Genomic DNA, 21,503 nt, shown 5'->3' on the forward strand with positions numbered 1-21,503 from the left:
GGATGACCTTGGCCCTTCTAAATTAGGGCCTTTTTCAGACTTCAATTTGTCTGAGGCAATGCCCATTCCATGACTAAGGGCTGGGTAAGAGCTGAGATAAAAGATGGCCTGATTGGAGTTTTACACAGCAAAGCACAGCACATAGTATATAGAAGACCAAGATAGTCCAGTCCAGCTTTTCAGGGAACCACAAAAAATTATATTTAGCTGATACAGACAGGGTTTTGGTTCAGTATATAGCAAGGAAGAGTGCAGAAGCTAATGTACAGTATTTCCTTTGACAAAGGCAATGACTTGACAGAATCCACTGTGTAATCTCTGGCCCCTGGCTACCAGTCCTGCCTTTTCTGAGCGCCTATTGCTGTGTGCCTTAAATAAGTGGAACTGGGGAAATTTATCATGGGCCCTTCTGTGTCTAATTCACACCTCTTAAGAGTAGCAAGTATGGGAATTTTTTTTAGAAAGGAAAAAGTCATTATTCCTTCTCAGCCTCTGAGTAACTCCCTTTCTCCCTGTGGCTCTGTGCTTTTATCTCAATTATTGCCAGTGGTCTCAACAATTTTTTTTATCTTATCTTCATTCAACAAACAAATAGAAAGGATTAAAAAGGGAAGGAAAAGAAAAAGACATAGTGATTGGGGGAAGAGAGAAGTCAATTTGACTCAATGAAGAGATTTTTAAAAATCAGTTTTTCTAGTGGATATATACACACAGGGGACATTTTCTCAATGAACTGCATTGATTAGATGAAAGCAGGAGTAATTTATTTATTTTTTTAATCACATTTACCTGAGGGAAATGCGATAAAAAAAATTGCTTTATATTATAGATAGGATAGGGACTGAGTCTGTGATCTCCTTGGTATAAGGAACTCCCAAGTGAGGAAATTCCATCTATCCATTTAAGCTGGCATCCACTTTACAATTCATAGTCTGAATTTGCCTATAGGATTGAGATATAAAGACATTTGCCTAGGGTCATACAGTCAATATATTTCATAGGTATGACGTGAAGCAGGTATTCTTGTCTTCAAAGCCAGCTTTTTTTCTCTTATTCATCACTATTTCTCCATGTTGCCTGATTCAAACTATATTAAATATAATCTGGGCCACCCATCCCTTCAGGGAAACAGAAGAAAAGTCCAAGGTGGTTTACTTTAAAGTGAGGATATCTACCTAGCACACCTTGCGAGCACAGTTGGGTCAATCCCATGTTCAATTACAGTCTAATAGGGCTGACCCTCCCACTGGGAATTCTGGGACTAACCCAATCCTTAGAATGTAAGATGACTTTCTTTTCTCTGCTTCTCTGTTCCTCTGTCAGAAAAACCTCCTAAGAAGGTAGTGTGGAGAGAGAAGAGTGGTTAGATTATTGTTGGGTTCCCCCCCCATTTGAAAATTATAATTGGACCTGATCCTCCACCCCTTTTTTAGCATTTGCTTGCTAAGATATAATTTGAATTTAAGACATTCTGTTAAAATGCCATTAAATGAATTCCAAGAGACTCTGACATTTTGATAATTCACGTGAAAGCAATTTGAAAAGAACAAAGCGTTTAAAGCAAATGTCAAATTTGGCCACTCCTTGATGTATGAACGCCCTACTTATGAATGTCATATATATGTGTACATACCTGTATGCATATGCATAAATACATGTATGTATATGCATAAATACATGTATATGTAAACATACCCATATCTAAACTTATATATACTGGTCAGTTCATTTTGTAATATAGGCTATACTTTTAACTCTCACTTCATCCTAAATTTGTTGCAATGATTATGGTCCAAAGAAAGTGGGAGGGTGGCAGAAGGAGGTTTTCTCAGTGTCCTGGCAATCCTTTATCCTCATGCATCATGGGACATGTTTTTCTACAGACACTGTGCTATTAATAGTCGTTAGGTTCCAGGCCTTATTGAAAAGAAATCAGCAAAAGAGAAAAAAAAATCCTTGTTCAAGGCCACACAATTTCAAATGCACTCAGTGTTTGGCTTTGAAATTACCTTAAAGTGGGTAAGAGTCTAGAAGAATAACAGTGCATTTTTACTTCAAAAAGAGAAAAAAGTGACCCAGTAGACATTAGCAACCACCAATCCAAACACCCATTTTCTCATGTCTAGGAGAATCATCAACGAAGTACACTTCAAGGACATCTGAGATGAAAGCATGAGAGAGAACAGGAAGGCATTCTCAGGACGGTTCTTACATAGTACACTACCACATCTTCACTTTTATAGACCTGACTGGAGAAGATAGTGAATTAAGAACCCACTGTCCTTGTTTATTGATTTTAGGACAGCATTTGTCTTAGTAGAGCAAAATATAGCCTTGAAGTTTTTCCTCAAATGTGACATTTCTGATGAGAAATGCTCAAATGGATCTGTGTTCTCACTGAATCAGAAGTTTTCCCTAGCAACACAGATCACACCCCATCTATGTCTGATCATCCTTTGCCCATATTATTGAAGATTTAGTGATAAGAGTGACCGTGTAAACTACTTTGACCAATTTATCTTCTTGGATAGAGCGCCAGGCTTGAAGTTAGGAAGATGCATCTTCTTGGTTTCAAATGAGGCCTCAGACACTTACTAGCTGTGTGACCCTGGGCAGGTCATCTAACTCTGCCTCAGTTTCCTCATCTGTAATATGAGCTTGAGAAGGAAATGGTAAACCACTCCAGTATCTTTGCCAAGAAAACACCAAATGGGGTCATGGAGGGTCAGACATGACTGAAATGACTGTACAACAACACTGAAACAAATTTGGAGTTATTTGTTTGCAGGGTCTGCAAACCAGAGTACTACTCTGGTATCTTCATGATGGAAAAAAATAAAAGGAATTTGTGCATTGTTCTCAGTATATCCATTATAGAGAATTTATGATAGGAAAGAAAAGGTTGCATAGGATAAAACGGCTACGTTGATGGAGGGTGTACCAAGACCAGTTATATCATTGATCATTTAAAGTAAGGAAACCCCCAGGGCAGTCTACAGTAGAAACATTGTACCTATAATATCTGTGAACTTATACTATTAACACTCTTGAGTTGTTTTTTTTTCCATTGTTTCTGACTCTTTGTGACCCCATTTGGGGTTTTCTTGGCAAAGATATTACAGTGGTTTGTCATTTCCTTCTCTAGTTCATTTTACAGAAAAGGAAACCGAGGCAAATAGGGTTAAATGACTTGCCCAGGGTCACACAGCTAGTAAGTGTCTGAGGTTAGATTTGAACTCAGAAAGTTGAGTCTTCCTGACTCTAGGCCCATGATTCTATTCACTGTGATACCTAGCTGCCCCACCTGGCACACAATAGGCAGTTAATAAATGCTGACTGACTGACATGCTAGCCCCAGAACCTAAATACAATTTGCAACATTACTTTCATGGAAAAATAATGCATTCTTAATTTGCCAATAACTTTCTTAAACATCAGGAATTTTTTTTTTTTAATTTTTGGAAGGCAATTGGGGTTAAGTGACTTGCCCAAAGTCACATGGCTAGTAAGTGTGTCAAGTGTCTGAGGCCGGATTTGAACTCAGGTCCTCCTGACTCCAGAGTCACTGTGCCACCTAGCCACCCTGACACCAGGAATTCTTAACTTTAAATTGTCATAGGCTGTTTATTCTTGTGAAATCTAGGGATCCCTTCTGAGAAGAATGTTTATAAATACATGAAATGAAACACTTAAAATTATAAGGAGGACCAGTTTTATTGAAATACAGTTAACATAATTTTTTTAAAGTTCATTGACCATAGGTGAAGAACTGTTGATATAGTGATATTTTTGGTGCAATGGTATTTCTTTTAGTGATATTTATTTTAATCAGGAAATAAGGATGTATATGATATCTAAGACTAAAATCATCTATTTGAATAGATGTTTCTTTAAGGACTCAGCTGTTTAATTTTTTACATCTTTATCAGTTAGGTACGACTCAGAAATTTCTCTCTTGTTTTTCATAGTTTTAAAAGAGAAACCTTTCCCTTTTTCAAGATTTATATACCTGGTCTTTATTAGCTGTGTACATTTTTTATTGCTCACTTTTTAGCTTGGGAAAACATAAATTAAGGCAAATCAAACTAAGCCTGCTTAATTCCTGTTTAATTCCTTAATGTTTTGGGTATTGTTTCTTCTCATTTAGGCAAATTGAAGAGATTTAAAAATAATTATTACTAATACCAATCTTTCAGTTAGGCTGAGACATAAGATTAAGGACCAAGTCATCATGAAGAATGACCAAGGATTTTGTTATTAACTCAGTGCTTGAATTTGGGACTTATTGTCATTTTGAAGGGGACAAAGGGTGAACATTGGGCTGTTAACTGAGTACTAGCTATTTGTCACAATAGTAGGGTATGGTGGAACAATTGTCAAGAGACAACTTGGTTGAAATTCTTTCAATAATACTTATCAGTTGTGTGTCCTTCAGAAAAATATTTAAGCTCTATTAGCCTTAGTTTACTCCTCTGTATAGTGGGGGTAATCATACCTGTAGTATTTGTTAGAGGATCAAATGAATTAGCATTTATATAACTCTATCTAGGGTGTCCTGAATCTATTGATGCAGTTTTAAGCTATTAAATTACCTTAAAAGTTTTAAGTTTTAACAGCTTAAAATTGCTCTAAGACTTTTGGAACATCCTGTATAAATATCAGTGAGTATTTTTATTCATTGTATTAAAGCATATAGGTATATTTATCATTAGGCATGTAAACTGTGATTTTGGAATGAGTGCTTTATTAGAAAGACTTTGCATTGATTTTGGGGTGTCACAATTTAAATTGCAAGAAACTGACAATTCCTGAACAAATAAAAATAAGTCATCTGGCCACTAAGTCTTTATCATTCAAAGGAAAGGACAGAACTAATGCCACTGGTTTTCATTGACCAACATGTTATTGGGCACACTTTGCTTAGCAATAGAAACCTTTGCTTTTTTCTGGCATCATTGGTCCTGTCAGCTTTTGGGGATTTAATTCTTACTAATTCTTTATAAATGTGAGTGCTTGTCCAGCAAACTAAACAATGAGCATTTCTTAAGTGTTTCCACGTGCAGAGCACTATATTAGGTGCTGGGAATACAGAACATTTCGATAAGCCAGGATTCCTGTCCTCATGAAGTATATGGTTCAGCATATACAAATGATTCTAATGCTACATGATAAGTGCATCCAGAGAGACACAAGCCAAGTGCTGTATGAAGGATCAATGGTCAAGGTCATTACCAAGGGGAGAGATGAAGGTAGACTTACAGGAAGATCTGAATTTGAGGGTTTTTTTTAGGGGGAGGGAAGGGATAGATAGTGATTTCAAGGTAGAAAGGAGAGAGAAAATGTGTAGAGAAGAGTGTAAACGTTACATGGGGATAAAGAAAGGCGAGTTGGGTACGGGGCTGGGGGGTGAGTTTGGATCAGTTTCACTAGAGCTATTGTTGTTTGTTCTTTCTTGATGAAGAACAAGACATCAGGAAGTTGAGGCCATGACTTGCAAGTGAATTGGATTTAAGTGAGGGAGGGCTGTGAAAGGTCACCAGCCTTACTTTCTCCTCCAGAGCCATCTGAGTCTAGGGGAAAGATATACATCAAGAAGATTGGAGATAGCCCCCTAAAGTGGAGCATAGAGAATCTGGAGGGAAATACTATGAAATAAGCTTAGAGAGTTAGGGTGTTGTCAAATTTTGGAGGGTCTTAAATGTTGGCCAAAGGAGCTTTAATTTTGTTCAGTATCATTAGTCGAATTTCAATACAGTTATTTCTCTCGCGATTCTACAAAAAGGGACCATTGAAGGATTTGAAGCAAAAGAGTGACATGAAATATCTATCATCAATATATTACTATATATGTGTGCATCATTACATCAAACATATCTGTAAATAACGAAAATGTGTAATTTAAATCATGACTTACCTTTGATAAAACTCACTACATTCACCCTTTCTGACTTCTATTTTTCTTCATTGTAGTTTTCTGCTCATGTCTACATACTCTCTCACCTCTGCCTCTAGGCTCCCCTTATTTCCTTCAAGTCCCAGCTAACAGTCCACCTTCTATAGGAAACCTTTCAGAGTCCAGTACCTCCACCCTGCTGATTATTCTCTATCCTGTATACAGCTTGTCTTTACACAATTATTTGTGTACTGTCTCTGTCATGGGATTTTGAAGTATTCCAGAGCAGGGACTGTCTTCGCCATTCTTTGTATTCCCATAGCACAGTGCCTGGTACATAAAGTCACTTAATAGTATTTATAGATCAACTGACTGACATCCTCCAGACAAGACTTAACTAACTTCTGAAATCCTTCCCTTTGGGGTAGGTATGGTGGGGAGGGGGCAGCAGGAGAGGGGTACTAACCTGAAATAACTGTCCCGGAAAAGATCTTGGCTTTCAGTAAGCCCTACCATTGGGCCATGGAATGTCTTCCAGTAAAACACAACTTCAAGGTACTGAGATTTCATTGATGTGTGCCTTCTCTCCAAAAATATTGATTGTAGCCCTTTATAACTTAGTACATAGTCTAGTACATAGAGTACAGTCTACTCAGTCAGAGTTACCGTGACTGAAAAAAAAACCTTCCTGTACCATCCTGATAACCCTTAGCAGATTATGTAAATGATTACATATTTCAGCACTTCGGGGGGGGGGGGCTGGGATCACAGATTTTCATGTTCATTATTCTAAGTAGCATATCTGCAACACAATTCAGCAAAGCTAAACTGAACATTTTTTAAAAATGAAAATGTTCAAAATCACAGAAATTCATAATCATATTACCTCTTTTTATTTATTAAAAGATTTCTGACAAAAAAAATCAGAATTTTGGGAATTTGAAGGAAGATCTGGGAGAAAAAGACTTAGTTTTTGGAGGGATATAAACTTCTTGAACTACGACCTATCTATTTTTTGCCCCTCACCTGGAAAGAGAGGGAGAGAATGATGTACTTGAAATAACCCCTTGTAAGCTCTAAAATTTACTGTTTGAATGAAGACCAGAGAGGTTTGTAGAATTTGTAGGATTTAAAAGGGTGAGGCATCCACAGGGTTTTTGTTTTATTAACTACTTATATCTGTTGGTATGTTTCCTTACTTTGTAAATACGTTTTCTTCCTACAAGAAATAAATGAATGAGCTGTAACAAGAAACTGCTACTGCCCACTTAATTGGCAGAAAAGAAGCAAAGTGGTGCTGAGTGTGTTGGATCTTTGCTCAGTCCCAGTGCATAATGACTATGAACCCACCTCTAGATAATTCAAGTTGATCTGTCCATTAGGGACATTATTCTAACATAACAATAATCACTAGAATAAAGGGTAGTGTCTTTTTCTTCTATCAGTCTCATCAGCTTAGGGAATCCAAGACAAGTTTTTTAGACTGTATTTTTAGACTCAAGCCCAGAAGGCACCGGAGTTCTTAGCTGGCACAGAAAAATTTTAGTGGCATCAATATCCTTCTTTTTCTGGAAAGAGAAGCAGCAATCAAAAAAATTAAGACAGTGATTGGACTTTTCCATAATTTTTGTGACCAAAAGCTTAAAAGAATGAAACTCAAATAAAAATAGTTGAGCCCCATCACGACCTACTCACCCCTCCCCTCCCCACGCCCACCTTTGACCAGATTTAAAGTGTGGCTCTTTCACCAAAGGTTTCCTTTCTCTTGTTAAAAATAAAGGGGAAAAATATTGCAGCAATTAAACATTAATTCTCAAGCAACCCTATAAAGCCATATTCAGCAGAGTTGAGGAAAAAATAATCCTTCCATGGGGTTTTTATAAACATGCACCAATATACTGATTTTTAAAACCTTGAAAAGGACTTTGACAAAATCCTTTTAATTAACTACAATCATTTATGCCCCTGTGGGGAGTCTTTAGTTGTTTTTAGTCTTCAAAAAATATCTATGAGGAACAGCCCACATATTGGCAGCTGATATGGAGTCCTCAACCATTTTCATTTTGAAATGGAAGGAAAAACCCTATAGCAAACAATACAGTAGAATTATTCTTATATGACAAAATGACAGAAATCATCTCTTAATTGCAACATTTTAAGATTGGTTCCCAGCTATGGTTTATCAAGAAAAGAATTGTGAAGTAAATCCTATAGCTGCTTTCTGCCCTTAAAAGATGAGCTTTGTTGTCTCATCAACTCTGGGTTTTTTTTCTCTCTTGTTTTGGGAGTTAAGCTTAGCAAAATATGTGGTAAAAACACAAGATGACTGATGGGTAGATAGAGCTATTTTCTTTCTGTTCTATGGAAAACAAGGTAAAAGACACTCACTTTCCATATATTTATGGTTAAAAATGTCTGCCATTATGGGGTCAAATTCAGTTTTCCAAAGAGGATTTAAAAGGCTGAGGAATCCACAGGATTCTGTCAGCACGTCTCAGGGACATCAGTACCTAATGGCAGGCAGAACAGCATCAATGAGCAACTACTACACACTCTTTTCATATTTCTCCACAAACCCATTTCTTTTTTTTTTCTGATCTCACACTTGTGCTAATGTGCACACTTCAATCAAATGTATTCTGAAAGAAGAGAATGAATAAGTCTTTCCTAGAAGAAGCAAGGTGACCAGCAAAGTAATATTCAGCTTTCCATTATGAGTTTTTAGTCCCCAGTGATAGAATTGGGTTTTGAAACTGTTTTAAGTAAGTGTTTGATAAATGTTGATTGACTGATAATTGTCATTAAGAATTCTCCTACATGGGATCCATTTTTAGGATGAGGTTTTCCATCCATCTTGAATTTTACCTAATAACGTGACAACTATGGCAAAATCCCCAGATTACTGTAGCCCTTGGACCCCAGATCATGTAGTAGATACCTTGGACTGAAATTAACAGCCCCTAGAGGTATACGTTTTTTTCCAAGGCAATGAAAGCAGTCCCTATGGAACAAAGAGAATATACTTGTTAGAGGAGACCAAGTATAAGCAGATGGATTTGTGCCAGCCTAACTGTGTGACCCTGCAGGTTTGAATTATTAAAGCTTATAGTGATGTGGACTTCCTGCTTTATCTTCAACTCTGTTTCTGCTTTTGAGAGAATTCTTCATTAGGGTTATGCACTAGGTACATAACATCCTTGTGTTTCTTGGTTATTACTTTAAACATGAGGTTGACTTGTCAGTCTGTGGGAGAGAGGAGTACTCAGTTCTGCTTAGTATTTAAAAGGCAAAATGTTCAGAACAGATTAGGCATTAGAGCACTTGGAAAGTTTATAAGGTTTCACCATCATGTTTAAACACAGAAATCTGTTTATTTATCCAAACAAAACAGAAGAAATTATACCAGCCCTCAGTTTTTGAATTTTCATTTAAATCTGGGAATCTTAAATCCACACTTTGAAATGTTTGCGAATCTATGTATCTCCAAAATACTCATATTTCAATAGGTTTTTTTTTCACATTTATGTTCACCAACAGTATCACAAAAGTTCTTGTTTTTTTTATCTTTTTTTTAAACATAACTGTAAGCAACAGTAATTCTAGAAACACTAGAGGAAAAAAAGCATAGCAATGTCCACAGGCACGAGAGAAGTGCACATTACTGGGTCACAATCACAGTCATTACTTGAAAAACTCTATGGAACAAGTAGATAGGAAATCTCACTGATGCCTTAAACTCATCCTCAAAAAAGGAATTACAGAATTTTTTTTTTACATGAAATAAGGCAAATTCAGGAATGTACAAGGAACTTGTTTATCCAACCAAATCTAAACAACAGAACAAATAGTACAAGTAAAACATCAACTAAAGGACTCATCTCTATATATTTAAAAATAGGCTTGCCTTAGTGCACAAAGAAAATGCCATTTGTGTGGATCCAACACTGGAAAATAAGAAAGCAGGGCCAGGGCCAGGGAGAAGCAGGGTGAGAGTTCACTATGAGTCACAGCTGCATCCACTGAGAGTTTGTAGAACATTGGAAACTAGTTCTGAGAATTCTATAAAGCATATTCAGAGAGGAAATGGCCTTTTTGTTTTTTGGAAAGTATCTCAGAAAGAAAAATGGAAAGGAAACTACAGGAGAGTGCAAATTTTCAGATTGTCACTTGCAACCATTTAACATTCAGTCATCTACATCCAATCACTACTACAGGAACTTCTACAAGACAGCAGCAGCAGCAGCAGTAATCGTGAGTGAGCAGCTGTAACAAACCAAGGGGATAGTTAAAAAAAATGATATGTCTTCATATAAATAGATATTATTAAAAAAAAAACCCAGCAACTCCAAACAAAAAAAAAAAAAAAAAAAAAAAAAAAAAAAAAATCAACCCGCTCTGTGATGACAATTGCCAATAGGAAAGCTGCCATGTTGAATGGGGGTGTCTTTGAAAACAGCATGAATGCAAGTAATGCAGGCTCCTTTGGGTAGTAGTTTGTGATGTGATGATTTACAGAATGCAGATATAGGGATTTTTCCAGCATCAAGTGTATTTTTCTTTTGTAGAAAGAATTTGGAGATAGAAGGAGAAAAAAAGAGGATGGAAAAGGGACTTAGAATAGTTTCTCAAAACAGTTTTTTTTTTAGGACCTGTGAAAAAGTTACCAAAGTAAAAATGACAATTTTGAATGAAAAAAACATTTTTTTTTATAAAAATTACATTTTCTTTTTAAAATACAAGATCCTTTTAATTGCTGTTTTATCCTGTACGAACAGGAAATTTGGCATTGTTTTTTTGCCATATACTGCAGCTTTCGGTCCAATGAGTCAGTAGCATATTCCACAATATTGCACTTGCAGCTTGAACCAATGGAAAGGACCACAGCATCTTCTGTTTCATCTGTGAGTTAGCATTCTACAGTCACTTTTTGATATTTATGCTGATAGACTAAAACAGAAAGCAATGGGCTGGACACATGAAAGTACCTCGAAAAGATCAGAGGCCAGAGTTCCCCTGAAGCACCTTAACACATCACCTTAAGGATCAAGAACAGTGTGGCTTTATGGTAATTAACTCTCCTAAAAGACCGTGCAGTAGTAATACCTGAAGCATCTGTTCTGGGAAACCGACATGTCATTAATGGAAACTCCAAGATGAGACCCAGTGAGTGCCAAGGTCATGGAATTCAGTTCTGCTGTAAAATAAGGTTTTCCAGTTCATCTGCCGAGCGAAGTAAAAATGCTGCAGATTCTCGGTATCCCGCCACGAGCTGCCGCACAGCATTGATTTCAGTTGGGCTCAGTTGGGGTCTGGAGCTTGAGGTGTTGGAGGACCCAGAGCTGGTGGCTAATTGTCTCTTCATGCTGAGATCAGTGGGACCTAGAAATCAGAGCCACAAGAAAAACAATCAATAACCTTCGTGGTTCCATTGCATTTTTCATCTAAGAATGTGATTGCCCTTAATCTTCCCTCTTTGTTAGCTGCTAAATAAATGATGTCCATGCTTTTTGCATACTTGCAGTGTTCTAATAATGTGGTGTATTAAAAAGAGCATTGGTCCTAGAGTCGGTAGACTTGTGTTCCACCTAGTGATGATGAAACAACACTTTGAATGAAATCAGACAATGAAAATAAACACTTTGTGCATTGGATGGAGGGATTCCATCCTTCTGCAGTGGATGATGCTTTTGAATTATGGTTTTGCAACTTATTTGGGGTAGCTAGGTGGTGCAGTGGATAGAGCACCTGGCCAGGAGTCGGGAAGAAGACTTGTCTTCCTGAGTTCAAATCTGGCCAAAAACATTTACTAGCTGTGTGACCCTGGGCAAGTCACTTAACCCTGTTTGTCTCAGTTGTTTCCCCATTTGTAAAATGAGCTGGAGAAGGAATGGCAAATCACTCCCCTGTGTCTGACAAGAAAACCCCAAATGGGGTGAGAAGAATCAGAAACAAACTGAAAAACAACTCAAAAATTGGCAATTTCTTGCTTGAGTGGCCTTAGGCAAGTGACATCACATCTCTGAGCTAAGGTTTCCTAATCCACAAAATGAAGAGACAAGCCTACATTCTTTTACCAAGCATTTATTAAGTGCCAACTCTGTCTAGGCATCTGCCTATGAGACATAGAAAAATACAAAATATTGACTATTAAGGAGCTTATATAGGCTACTGGTTCATTTCAATTCTAATTCTAGGATCCTCTACAAAGCAGTTGCATCCTTGGTTTGGGTGCCACTTGCTGGAATGTTGCACCACATATCTGGGGAAAGGTTCTTACGACTCTTTCAAGACAACTTTTTATATATGTGTAATAGAGATGTCAGAGTTGGTTACTCTCAGCAACTTCAACCAAAGGTAAGCCAAAGAAGAGGGACTGAGGTTTCCGAACTGTCAGGTATGGAATAGGCAGGGGCCAGAGAAGGAGCTTCCTTGGAATTCATTTAGGAAAGAGGCATTCTCAAACTGGTTACTAGCAGCTCCCAATTTATGAATTACCTTGGTCTTTCAAAACTTTGGTTTTGGAAATTATACAACATATTCCTTGTTGCACAAAAGGAAAAATAAGAAGAATTTGGTCTATTTACATGGAATAGTAGGTCCACTTATATGGTTCATTCCAACTTAGGAACTACTTTCCTCAGAACCATCCCAGGAGGTAGAAAGTGGCAATATTTTTATTTTCATTTTACAGATGAGGAAAATGAAGCTCAAAGAGTTCAGTGACTTGCCCCAAGGTGAGAGAGACTCAAGTTTCTTTCCACTCTACTTCACTGCATCTCCTTATAAGAGTCTAAAGGGAAGGAACTCCAGGAAGTCAAGTTGTGAACACAAGTCACAGAATTGCACTAATCCAAAAATCAGTAACAATAAAAGCAGCATCATTGATCTTGACCTGGAAGGTCCTTAGCAATCAGCTACTGTAATTTCTTCATTTTCTAGTTAAGGAAACTGAGGTGCAGGAATGTTAAGTATTTTCCTCGAGGTCACACAAGGACTAAGAGGCAGAGTCAGGATTGGAACTCTGGAACCTCTGATCACAAATCCAAGACTTTTCCCACCAAACTATAATGATCTGGAAAAGGTCACTGTCCTACTATGGGCAGTGTGATCTGAATGAGCTCTCATTAATTTCCAGATCATTTCCTTGATTGACAATCTAGTTATATGATCAGTAATATCCATTAACTATATATATAACTGAATGGAGTCCAGTGCCAGAACAAATCTCTTTCTTAAAGAAAAAAAATGAATGGCCTTTCTTCTGACTAATAGAGATACTGCCAAGATCTTAACGTAGTATTCCTGGCATCAGAGGGCATGGGTCTAAATCCTGTGTTTGATGCTTACTAGCTCTGTGATTTTGGACAAATCATTTGACCTCCATGGGCCTCAGTTTCTGCATCTGTAAAATGGGGTGACTGAGTTAGATGACTTTCTGAGTTCCTGCCTAGATGCAGACCAATGAACCTGTGAACTTTCTTTCTTTGGAGAGCCTCACATGTAGTAAGCTTTTTTTTTTTTTAAGTAGGCTTTCTTGCCTACTCACATCACTGGGATGACCTTCATTTCCATAAGCCTTGCGCTAATATGGAATAAGGTTCCAGCCTCATTTGGGGTACTTCCATCTTATTCTGCTCTTTGGAAACTTCTGAGCTATTTATGGTAGCATTTTGTAGACTATGGTGTGGCCTTCCAGAGAAGACTGTTCCTCTGTTCTGCAATTTTAACTTCTGTCCAAATAAGTACTCAGCTTGTGCAGGACATTCAGGACTCTCAAAAAGAAGCCATTTCCACATGTATGGCAGACTTGTAAATAAACCTCATGGCCCATGGACCTTTTGCTCTGAGTGTGGCCCAACCAGATTAAAATGTAATTGGAAAATGTTTAATAAAATAAATAAAAATATAACGCAACATAGATAATGCTGACTTGTGGTCTCCAAAGTCAGGTAGGTGGCCCCAAAGGATCTGATTCTATTAAAATTTAACACCAATGGTATACAGTGTGTAGGTGCTGGAGAAGTGAAAAGAGTTTGGCACAATATCTCAATGCCTTATTCAACTGTATTCAACAAAAGCATACTAAATGCTAACTTTGCATACAATGCTGGGGAAGTATATGGATTAGGTTTGGGTAATTTTTTCTTTAATATCAAACTTTTAATAATAAAATATAAGCATTGCTCAGTTTAATGAAATTGTTTTTGTGTAAAGGTGAGAGTCACAACCATTTATATAGTTTTGTTCTTTTTGTTTGTTTGTATTTTGTTTTGTTTTTGGTCCTGACCTGTGATTTCATTATTACAGGGAATTAATTCTCTGTGAGGAAACCCTCTCTACCAGTGCATATCAACAACAGGTCTGCAGCTCATACTTAGGTTTAGAGAGCTGCTTGGGGCACAGAGTTTAGGTGACTTATCCAAGCCTCAGAGCTTGAACTCAGGTCTTCCAAACTCTGGGGTCAGCTCCTTATTTACTTTGTCAGTCTGCCTCTCCTCAGGCATATTCTTAGTGATTATGATAAAAACCCCCAAACTGGATACTTTGCCTGAAAAGAAACTAGATTAGATTGTAAACCTCTTGAGGACAGGATAATATTGTTCTCATTTTTGTAGAATAATGCCTTATTCTGAGTACAAATGTAATTTTTTCAAATAAAAGAGAAAAATTCTCTTTAATTGTAAAAACAAAAAAACAAATTTGAATACCTTTATTCATAAGAATGAGTCATTTAAAATCATCCTTATTGTTATTATTTCCAAATATAAAACTCATTTTGAGACAGTGTGTTGTAGTGGATAGAAGGCTGTCCTTGGAGTCAAGAAGAACTAGGTTCAAGAACTACCTTTAATAAATACTAGCTGTGGGACCATGGTCAAGTAATTTAATCCCTTAGTGTTCCAGGCAACTCTAAAATTAAGTTACATTTGATGATCTACTTTGGTAAAGGGAGCTTCCACACCAGGAGTTCTGTTGTGATTCAGTCATTTTATTTCTCTCTTTTTTTTTTTTGGAGGACAGGAAGGCAAGGCAATAGGGGGTGATTTGCCCAAGGTCACACAGCTAGTAGGATGTGTCAAGTGTCTGAGGCAGGAGTTGAACTCAGGTCCTCCTGACCCAAGGGCCAGTGCTCTATTCACTGTGCCACTTAGCTACCCTAGTTCAGTCATTTTCAGTCAGTGCAACTCTTTATCACCTTATTTGGGGGTCTTCTTGGTCAAGATACTGGAGTGGTTTGTCATTTCCTTCTCCAGTTCATTTTACAGATGAGGAAACTGAGGCAAACAGGGTTAAGTGACTTGCCCAGGGTCACACAGCTGGAAAGTGTCGGAAGTCAGATTTGAACTCAGGAAAATGAGTCTCCCTGAAGCCCATCCCAGGGCTCTACCCATTTTACCACCGAGTTGCCTAGAGTTCTACACACTGAAGAACTGCTCATCCCCCTACCTCTCAGAATTTTTTTTTAAAGCCTACTATCAGTTTAGGAGGCAGACATAGCAGGCAGGCATTTGCTTTTTTAAATCAATATACATGTACATATATGCATATATTTATATATATGTTATATAGAGATCTCTAGATCTATCTCTCTATAATACATATAAACTCATGCACATATGCAGGAGACACCCGGTAAGGCCTTATGGAATGCCTCTTTAACAAGATACTAAAATCCCTTGACAAGATTAGCTCTTTCCAGGTTCACTCAGCCTTAGTAATTCTAAGATCTGGATACTAAGATCAAAGGATCAGAGTCAGTGCCAGAAGGGGCCCTAAGGGACACTTCACCCAACCCCCTCACTTTATAGATGAGGTAACTCAGGCCTACAAAAGTGATTGAAGTAGATTTCCCAAGGTACAATAATCACAATCTTAGCTTTATGTACTTCTAAGGTTTGCAAAATGCTTTACACAAATTCACTCATTTGATCCTTACAACAACCCTGGAAGTAGGTATTATTATTCACATTTTACAGATGAGGAAACTGAGGCACACAGCATTGAAGTAACTTGTCCTGGGTTACATATCTAGTTAAATATGTGTGAGGCAGGATTAAAATTCGGGTCTTTCTGATTTTAGGTCTCACACTCTACCACTTAGCTGCCTCATACAATAGCAAATAGTAGAGTCAGCATATGAACTTAGACCCTTTGGTTACAAATCCAACATCCTTTGTGCTATATACAATCATCCTTACTACTTGCTATAATTTGATTAAGTATTTTGCTTGTAAAATAAGTGTTCCTTGGCCTGGAATTTCCTCTATATCTAACCCCGTAATCTGTGGGAATGGAATAGAAAGTGTTAAAATGTAGTATGTACAATTAGACATCCTTGTTTCTATGTATGGATTCAATTACCATCTCCATGCTGATGATTTTCAAACCTGCTTACCCAGCTCTACGCACCCTGCTGACCTCCAGTCTAGCATCTCCAACAGTTTACTAGACATATGGAATTGGGACGTCCCACAGATATTTTAAAGTAACATGTTCAAAACTAAGCTCATTGTCTTTTTCCCCAAACCTGCCTCTCTTCTTATTTCCTTATTGTCAAAGACAACAGTGCCCTCCAGTCTCTCGGGCTTACAACTTAGGTGTCACCATCAACTCCTCCCTTTCTTTCACTCTCCATGCCCAATCTTTGATTTTCACTTCATACCATCTCTTGGTATCCCCTCTTCTCTGATATCACCACCACCCTAGTGAAGGGCCTCATCACTTTATGCCTGGACTACTGATGTCACCTTCTGTTTGCTCTCTCTGCTTCAAATCTCTCCCCGCTCCAGTCCATCCTCCCACCCATTTGTCAAGATGGTCTTTCCAAAGTATGGGTCTGCCTACCCCCCTCACAGCACTGCCTTCCCACCTGACCACCCCACTAATAAGCCCCAGTGTCTTCCCATTGCTTCCAGGATCAAATATAAAATCCTCTGTTTGGCAATCAGACTCTTCACAACCTGCTACCCCTCACTCAGTCTTCATATAACTTCTTCCTATCCGTGGACTCTGCATTCCAGTGACAATGGTCTGCTTACTATTCTTTCCACAAGATGCGGCATCTCCCAACTCTGGCCATTTTCACTGACTGTTCCTCGAACTTGGAATCCTTGCCTTTTTCATTGCGGGCTCCTGACTTCCCTGGTTTTCTTCAAGTTTCAGCTAAAATCCCATCCTCTAAGAGAAGCCTTTCCCAATGCCCCGTAATGCTTGGACTTTCCCCCTGCTAATTATCTTCATTTATCACTGTAGAGAGCTTGCTTGCACATTGTTGTTTGAATGTTGTCTCCCTCGTTAGACTTTGTCTCGTTGCCATTCTTTGTATCCCCAGTGGTTAGCACAGAGCAGACATTTATTTCTTATTGACCATTGATTGTCTACTATTCCAAAAAGCAATAATGCTTGAGAGGTAAATGATACAAATTCTTTACTATTCATACTTGTTGTGCGATCCTGATTGGGGAAAAGCCATATACACAGCAAAAAGTTAAAAGACATTAACTTAAACTCTGTGAAAGGTGGAAGCCAAGACATGGTGACCTGTTAAAAAAATCATATTTTAGATACTGAATCACATCTCAAATACTTAGTCACAACTTACATACTGTGACTGGCACATGACCGGTAAATGACCAGTACCCACCCTTGAGTGCTGGGTAAGCGTCTGGATGTCTGGGAACTGGGTTCAATATCAAGTATAAACTATTAGCTGAAACCATAAATAAGCAGAAAAATCCCAAATATCCACCGATCTCCAGTGAAGCACCCTATGCTCCTCCTCCCTGTGTCTGATTTCTATAATTACCACAGAGATTTGGGGGGTTTTCGCCCTGGATTGCCCCTGTTTGTAAATATTTATAATGATTAATTAAAGTCCTAAAATCAGTCTGGAGCATCTTGGCCTCTTCCTTTGGCACCAAACTCACCCCATGCTTATGGGGAGGTACAGGGTTCCTTAGCCAGGGGAATTCTAGACCTTACACTTGTATCAGTTCAATGTTCTCTTTTATAAGGTTGGTTTCCTGGAGGTAATAACTTGCATTTGCTGGGGCCCATCTCTAAGAATAGTTTGAAAAAAACGAATACAATCTGACATCCCTATAAAGTCCAAAACATTTTTATGACAACAGCCACACTTTTGTTTTTGTTTTTATTCTCCTCAAGGGGGAGAGAACATGGCACAGTGGATAGAGGGCCATCCTTGAAGAACTGGGTTAAGGTCCTACTCCCCAACACATGACCCTGGGCAAATCACTTACCCTCTTGGTGCTGTAGGCAATTCTCTTTGACTGTGAGTTGCAAGGAAGATGCCAAACTGTACTGGGTAAGGGAGCTTCCTCTTCTGGAAATTCCCACTCCATTCAATTATTTTTACCTTTCCCATTAATACAAGAAAGTACTGAACCACATCCTTTCTCCCAGAGTCTGAATTTCTCTCAAACAAGGCTCATCTTAGAACAATTATTCAGCTAATCCTTGTTAGGTCCAACTACTGCAGTTCAGCCCTTCTCTGAGGATTAGAAAGCCATTATTTTGATAAGTAGAGACATTTTTAAATATTCTTTTTTTTTCTGCTGTTGCTTCTCCCCAAGAAACTCAGAAAAGGGTTTATAAAGCGACATAAGCTGGCAATGACTGACTGAACAACCAAAATCGACAACCAAGAGGCCTGACATGCAAAATAATGAAACCATTACAAGAGGGCAGGAAGACTGACAGGCACTCTGTGAACTATCTAGTCTGTGTGCTAGTCACCTAGAAAACAACTGTCAGGTTTTCCGTTAACATATTGCATTGCCAAACTTACGCTGTTTATTTGTTGTGATGATTATAGAAGGTGATAATTAGAACCAAAAAAGGAAAATGTAAACACAATTTTTAAAAAATGACAATTTCTGCTACGAATCTTGTGCTGTAATTTTTTCCTTGGGTTATCTAGGATCTGCTTGTCATGAAATTTCCTCATCTAAAAAGTGTTGTCCAAACGACTCTACATGTTGTCCTTTTATAGGGATTCATAGCAAATGAAGTAATTCTCCTTCTCTAGAGGGTGAAAACCAAGCCCTTTCCGGAAGAGTCGATTTTTACTGCTTTCCACGTTTGAAGAGACATATTGCCTCACAATTTTAAGAATGAACAAAGATGCTTAACTCTTCATTATATTTATTGTAAATGTAATATAAATAGAGATGCAGATTTTATGTCTAAATGCCTTGTACTTACACAGCTCTAGTCAAACCCTTGAATAAAGAGCTTCTGTATTCTCTAGTTAAATTTTAGCTTCTATTTTTTATTTGACAACATATTACATGCCTTTCTCACGATGAGGCATAGAGGGGTGGAACCCATCTGCAATAATAATAGCTAACATTTATGTAGTACTTACTACTTTCCACACACTGAACTAAGTGCTTTACAATTAGTATTTCATTTGATCCTTACAATAAACCTTAGGTGGTAAATTATTTTGTGCCTCATTTTATAGCTCGGGAAACTGAGGCAAACAAGTTAAGTGAGTTGCCCAGAGGAAGGGATAGAGTAAGTGAGGCTTCATTTGAATTCAAGTCTTCCTGACTCCAGGCCCAGCACCCTCTGCAATATGGCAACACCTTGCTGCCTATATGAGCTTTTTCTCTCAACTCCATCCTTATGAGGGACTCTTTCAAGATGTGAGTCCTAGGCTAGGGGTGCGGAACCTGCAGCCTTGAGGACACATGCGGCATTCTAGGTCCTTGGATGTGACCTTTTGACTGAGTCCAAGTTTTATGGAAAAAATCCTTTTATTAAATTAGGGGATTTGTTCTCTGAAGTTTGGATTCAGTCAAAGCGCCGCACTTGAGGACCTAGAGGGCCAAATGTAGCCTCGAGGCCACAGGTTCCCCACCCCTGGCCTAGGATTAGGGCTGGGGCTAGAAACCAGTAGAGGAAATTCTAGGATGAAGACGCTCTCTCTACAAATGCATGCTCGTATCTCTGCTACTTGTAGCCTCTCTCCTGGACACAGTCATTTGCCTTTCATACAATCATGGAACCTCAGACTGGGACGGGATCTCAGTGGACAGTCCACACCTACAACATGGATTTTTTTCCACCACAGCCTTAACCAGAAGCAGCTGTGCCTCTGTACAACTCCAGTGGCAGGGAACTCTCCTCTTCCGGAAGCAGCCCATTTCAGGATTTATTGCAACATATTATTTTCAGTTTCAAGATCTATTTATATCAATGTATCTCACATGCCTCATTAATAACCAATGGTTCTTTAACTTCCAAATATAGAAATTCTAGGAGACCCTTATTCACCTTCTTAGACAATAATTTATCTCATGATTACATGAAAAAATAAAACCAAAAACCTTCTGGACAAATGTTTGTTTGTTGAATGAAAGATTCATCGGGAGTTATATACTCTGAGGTAGCATCCATTATTTAACATGCTGTCCATAGGTTATATGTATATGATAGCAATTTATTCTGGCGATGCTGAGAAAGCACTGATAGCCCTGAGAGGCAAGGCTATGTGTGAGTTATCTCAGCAATAATCCCTTTGGAATTGTTTGTTACCTGTAGTTAACAATCATGTGATGGTTAATAGCCTTCTGGGAACCAATAATGTCCTAATAAATCCAACACTGTCCCTCAAAATGGTCACTGCTATTGTAGACCATGATTTATAGCAGAACTGGCTTGGGGGAGGGGAAAGCAGTTAAATGTTTTTAAATGGCTGTGTTAAAGCATAAAGTTGACTTTGTCTTTCTTAGCAATTTACCAAATGCTTCTATCTCCTTCCACAAACTGACATCTGTTCTGTTGACACATGATGTGTTTTTTATTCCCACTATAAATAGAAATATAAACAAATTTAATATATATTTTTATAGTTATTTTTTCAATTGTCCTGGAGTTCAAGTGGCTAATAATTAACGAATCTATATTTTTAGGAGGCCACGGTTATGGCATGAAGTAAAGCTAATGCTGCTTCTTCCTAATCTGTTTCTTAAAACTTACTCTCCCCAGTTCCTCCTGTTCTAAGTCCCTGCAATTCTGAAAGAAAAAGTAGTAATAGAACTGTTTAGGACATTTTAAGTTGTGCCTTACAGAGGGGCAGAAGGAATCCTCCTGTGTATCCTGTCAGTCCTCAGTTTCTTTAAATAAAATGAAAAGAAAATCAAACTAAAGAATAAAGCAGAAACAGATACTTCTTTTAACAACTTAATTTTCCTCAGAAACTAATTTTGAGTGAAAGGATGAAAAAAAAAGAAAGGGCAAGAGGGCAAATGGGGTTATCTAGCATGTGTCAGGAGAATGCTGGGAAGCTTATGCATTCTATTTTCAATTATCCAAATTAATGGAGGGGAACATTAGTACAGATAATACAAAAGAATGGATAAAGTGCCTGGAGGGGTTCCTTGTCATTGTAACAACTAAGAGACCTGGAGAGACACAAGGAGCTAAATTTGTGAGGGATAGAGGAAATGGGAAAGTACATTTCAGGAAGAGTCTAGGCATGAATGCTCTAAAATAGTCTTCCTTCTCTTCCCTTTCTTCCTCCTTCCATCCCTCCCTTTCCTCCCTCCCTCCTTCCCTCCCTCCCCTCACCTCCCCCTTCCTC

The 21,503-nt window shown here is 38.2% G+C and overlaps 1 protein-coding gene across 2 annotated transcripts in view; it reads right to left on the reverse strand.

Moving 5' to 3' along the window:
- Positions 1-10,217: 10,217 nt before the first annotated feature.
- The window catches only part of NOL4 (nucleolar protein 4), a 482,864-nt gene continuing 471,578 nt past the window's right edge, over positions 10,218-21,503 (reverse strand). For both annotated transcript variants that reach the window (XM_069099880.1, XM_069099881.1), the window contains one exon: positions 10,218-11,272. In XM_069099880.1, the coding sequence (XP_068955981.1) occupies positions 11,079-11,272 (194 nt within the window). In that variant the 3' untranslated portion in view covers positions 10,218-11,078. The remainder of the gene's footprint in view (positions 11,273-21,503) is intronic.

This window comes from Petaurus breviceps, unplaced genomic scaffold, assembly GCF_028583685.1.
Source record: "Petaurus breviceps papuanus isolate PSGF00001 unplaced genomic scaffold, PetGlider_PUasm1.0 38, whole genome shotgun sequence".
Classification (NCBI taxonomy): domain Eukaryota; kingdom Metazoa; phylum Chordata; class Mammalia; order Diprotodontia; family Petauridae; genus Petaurus; species Petaurus breviceps.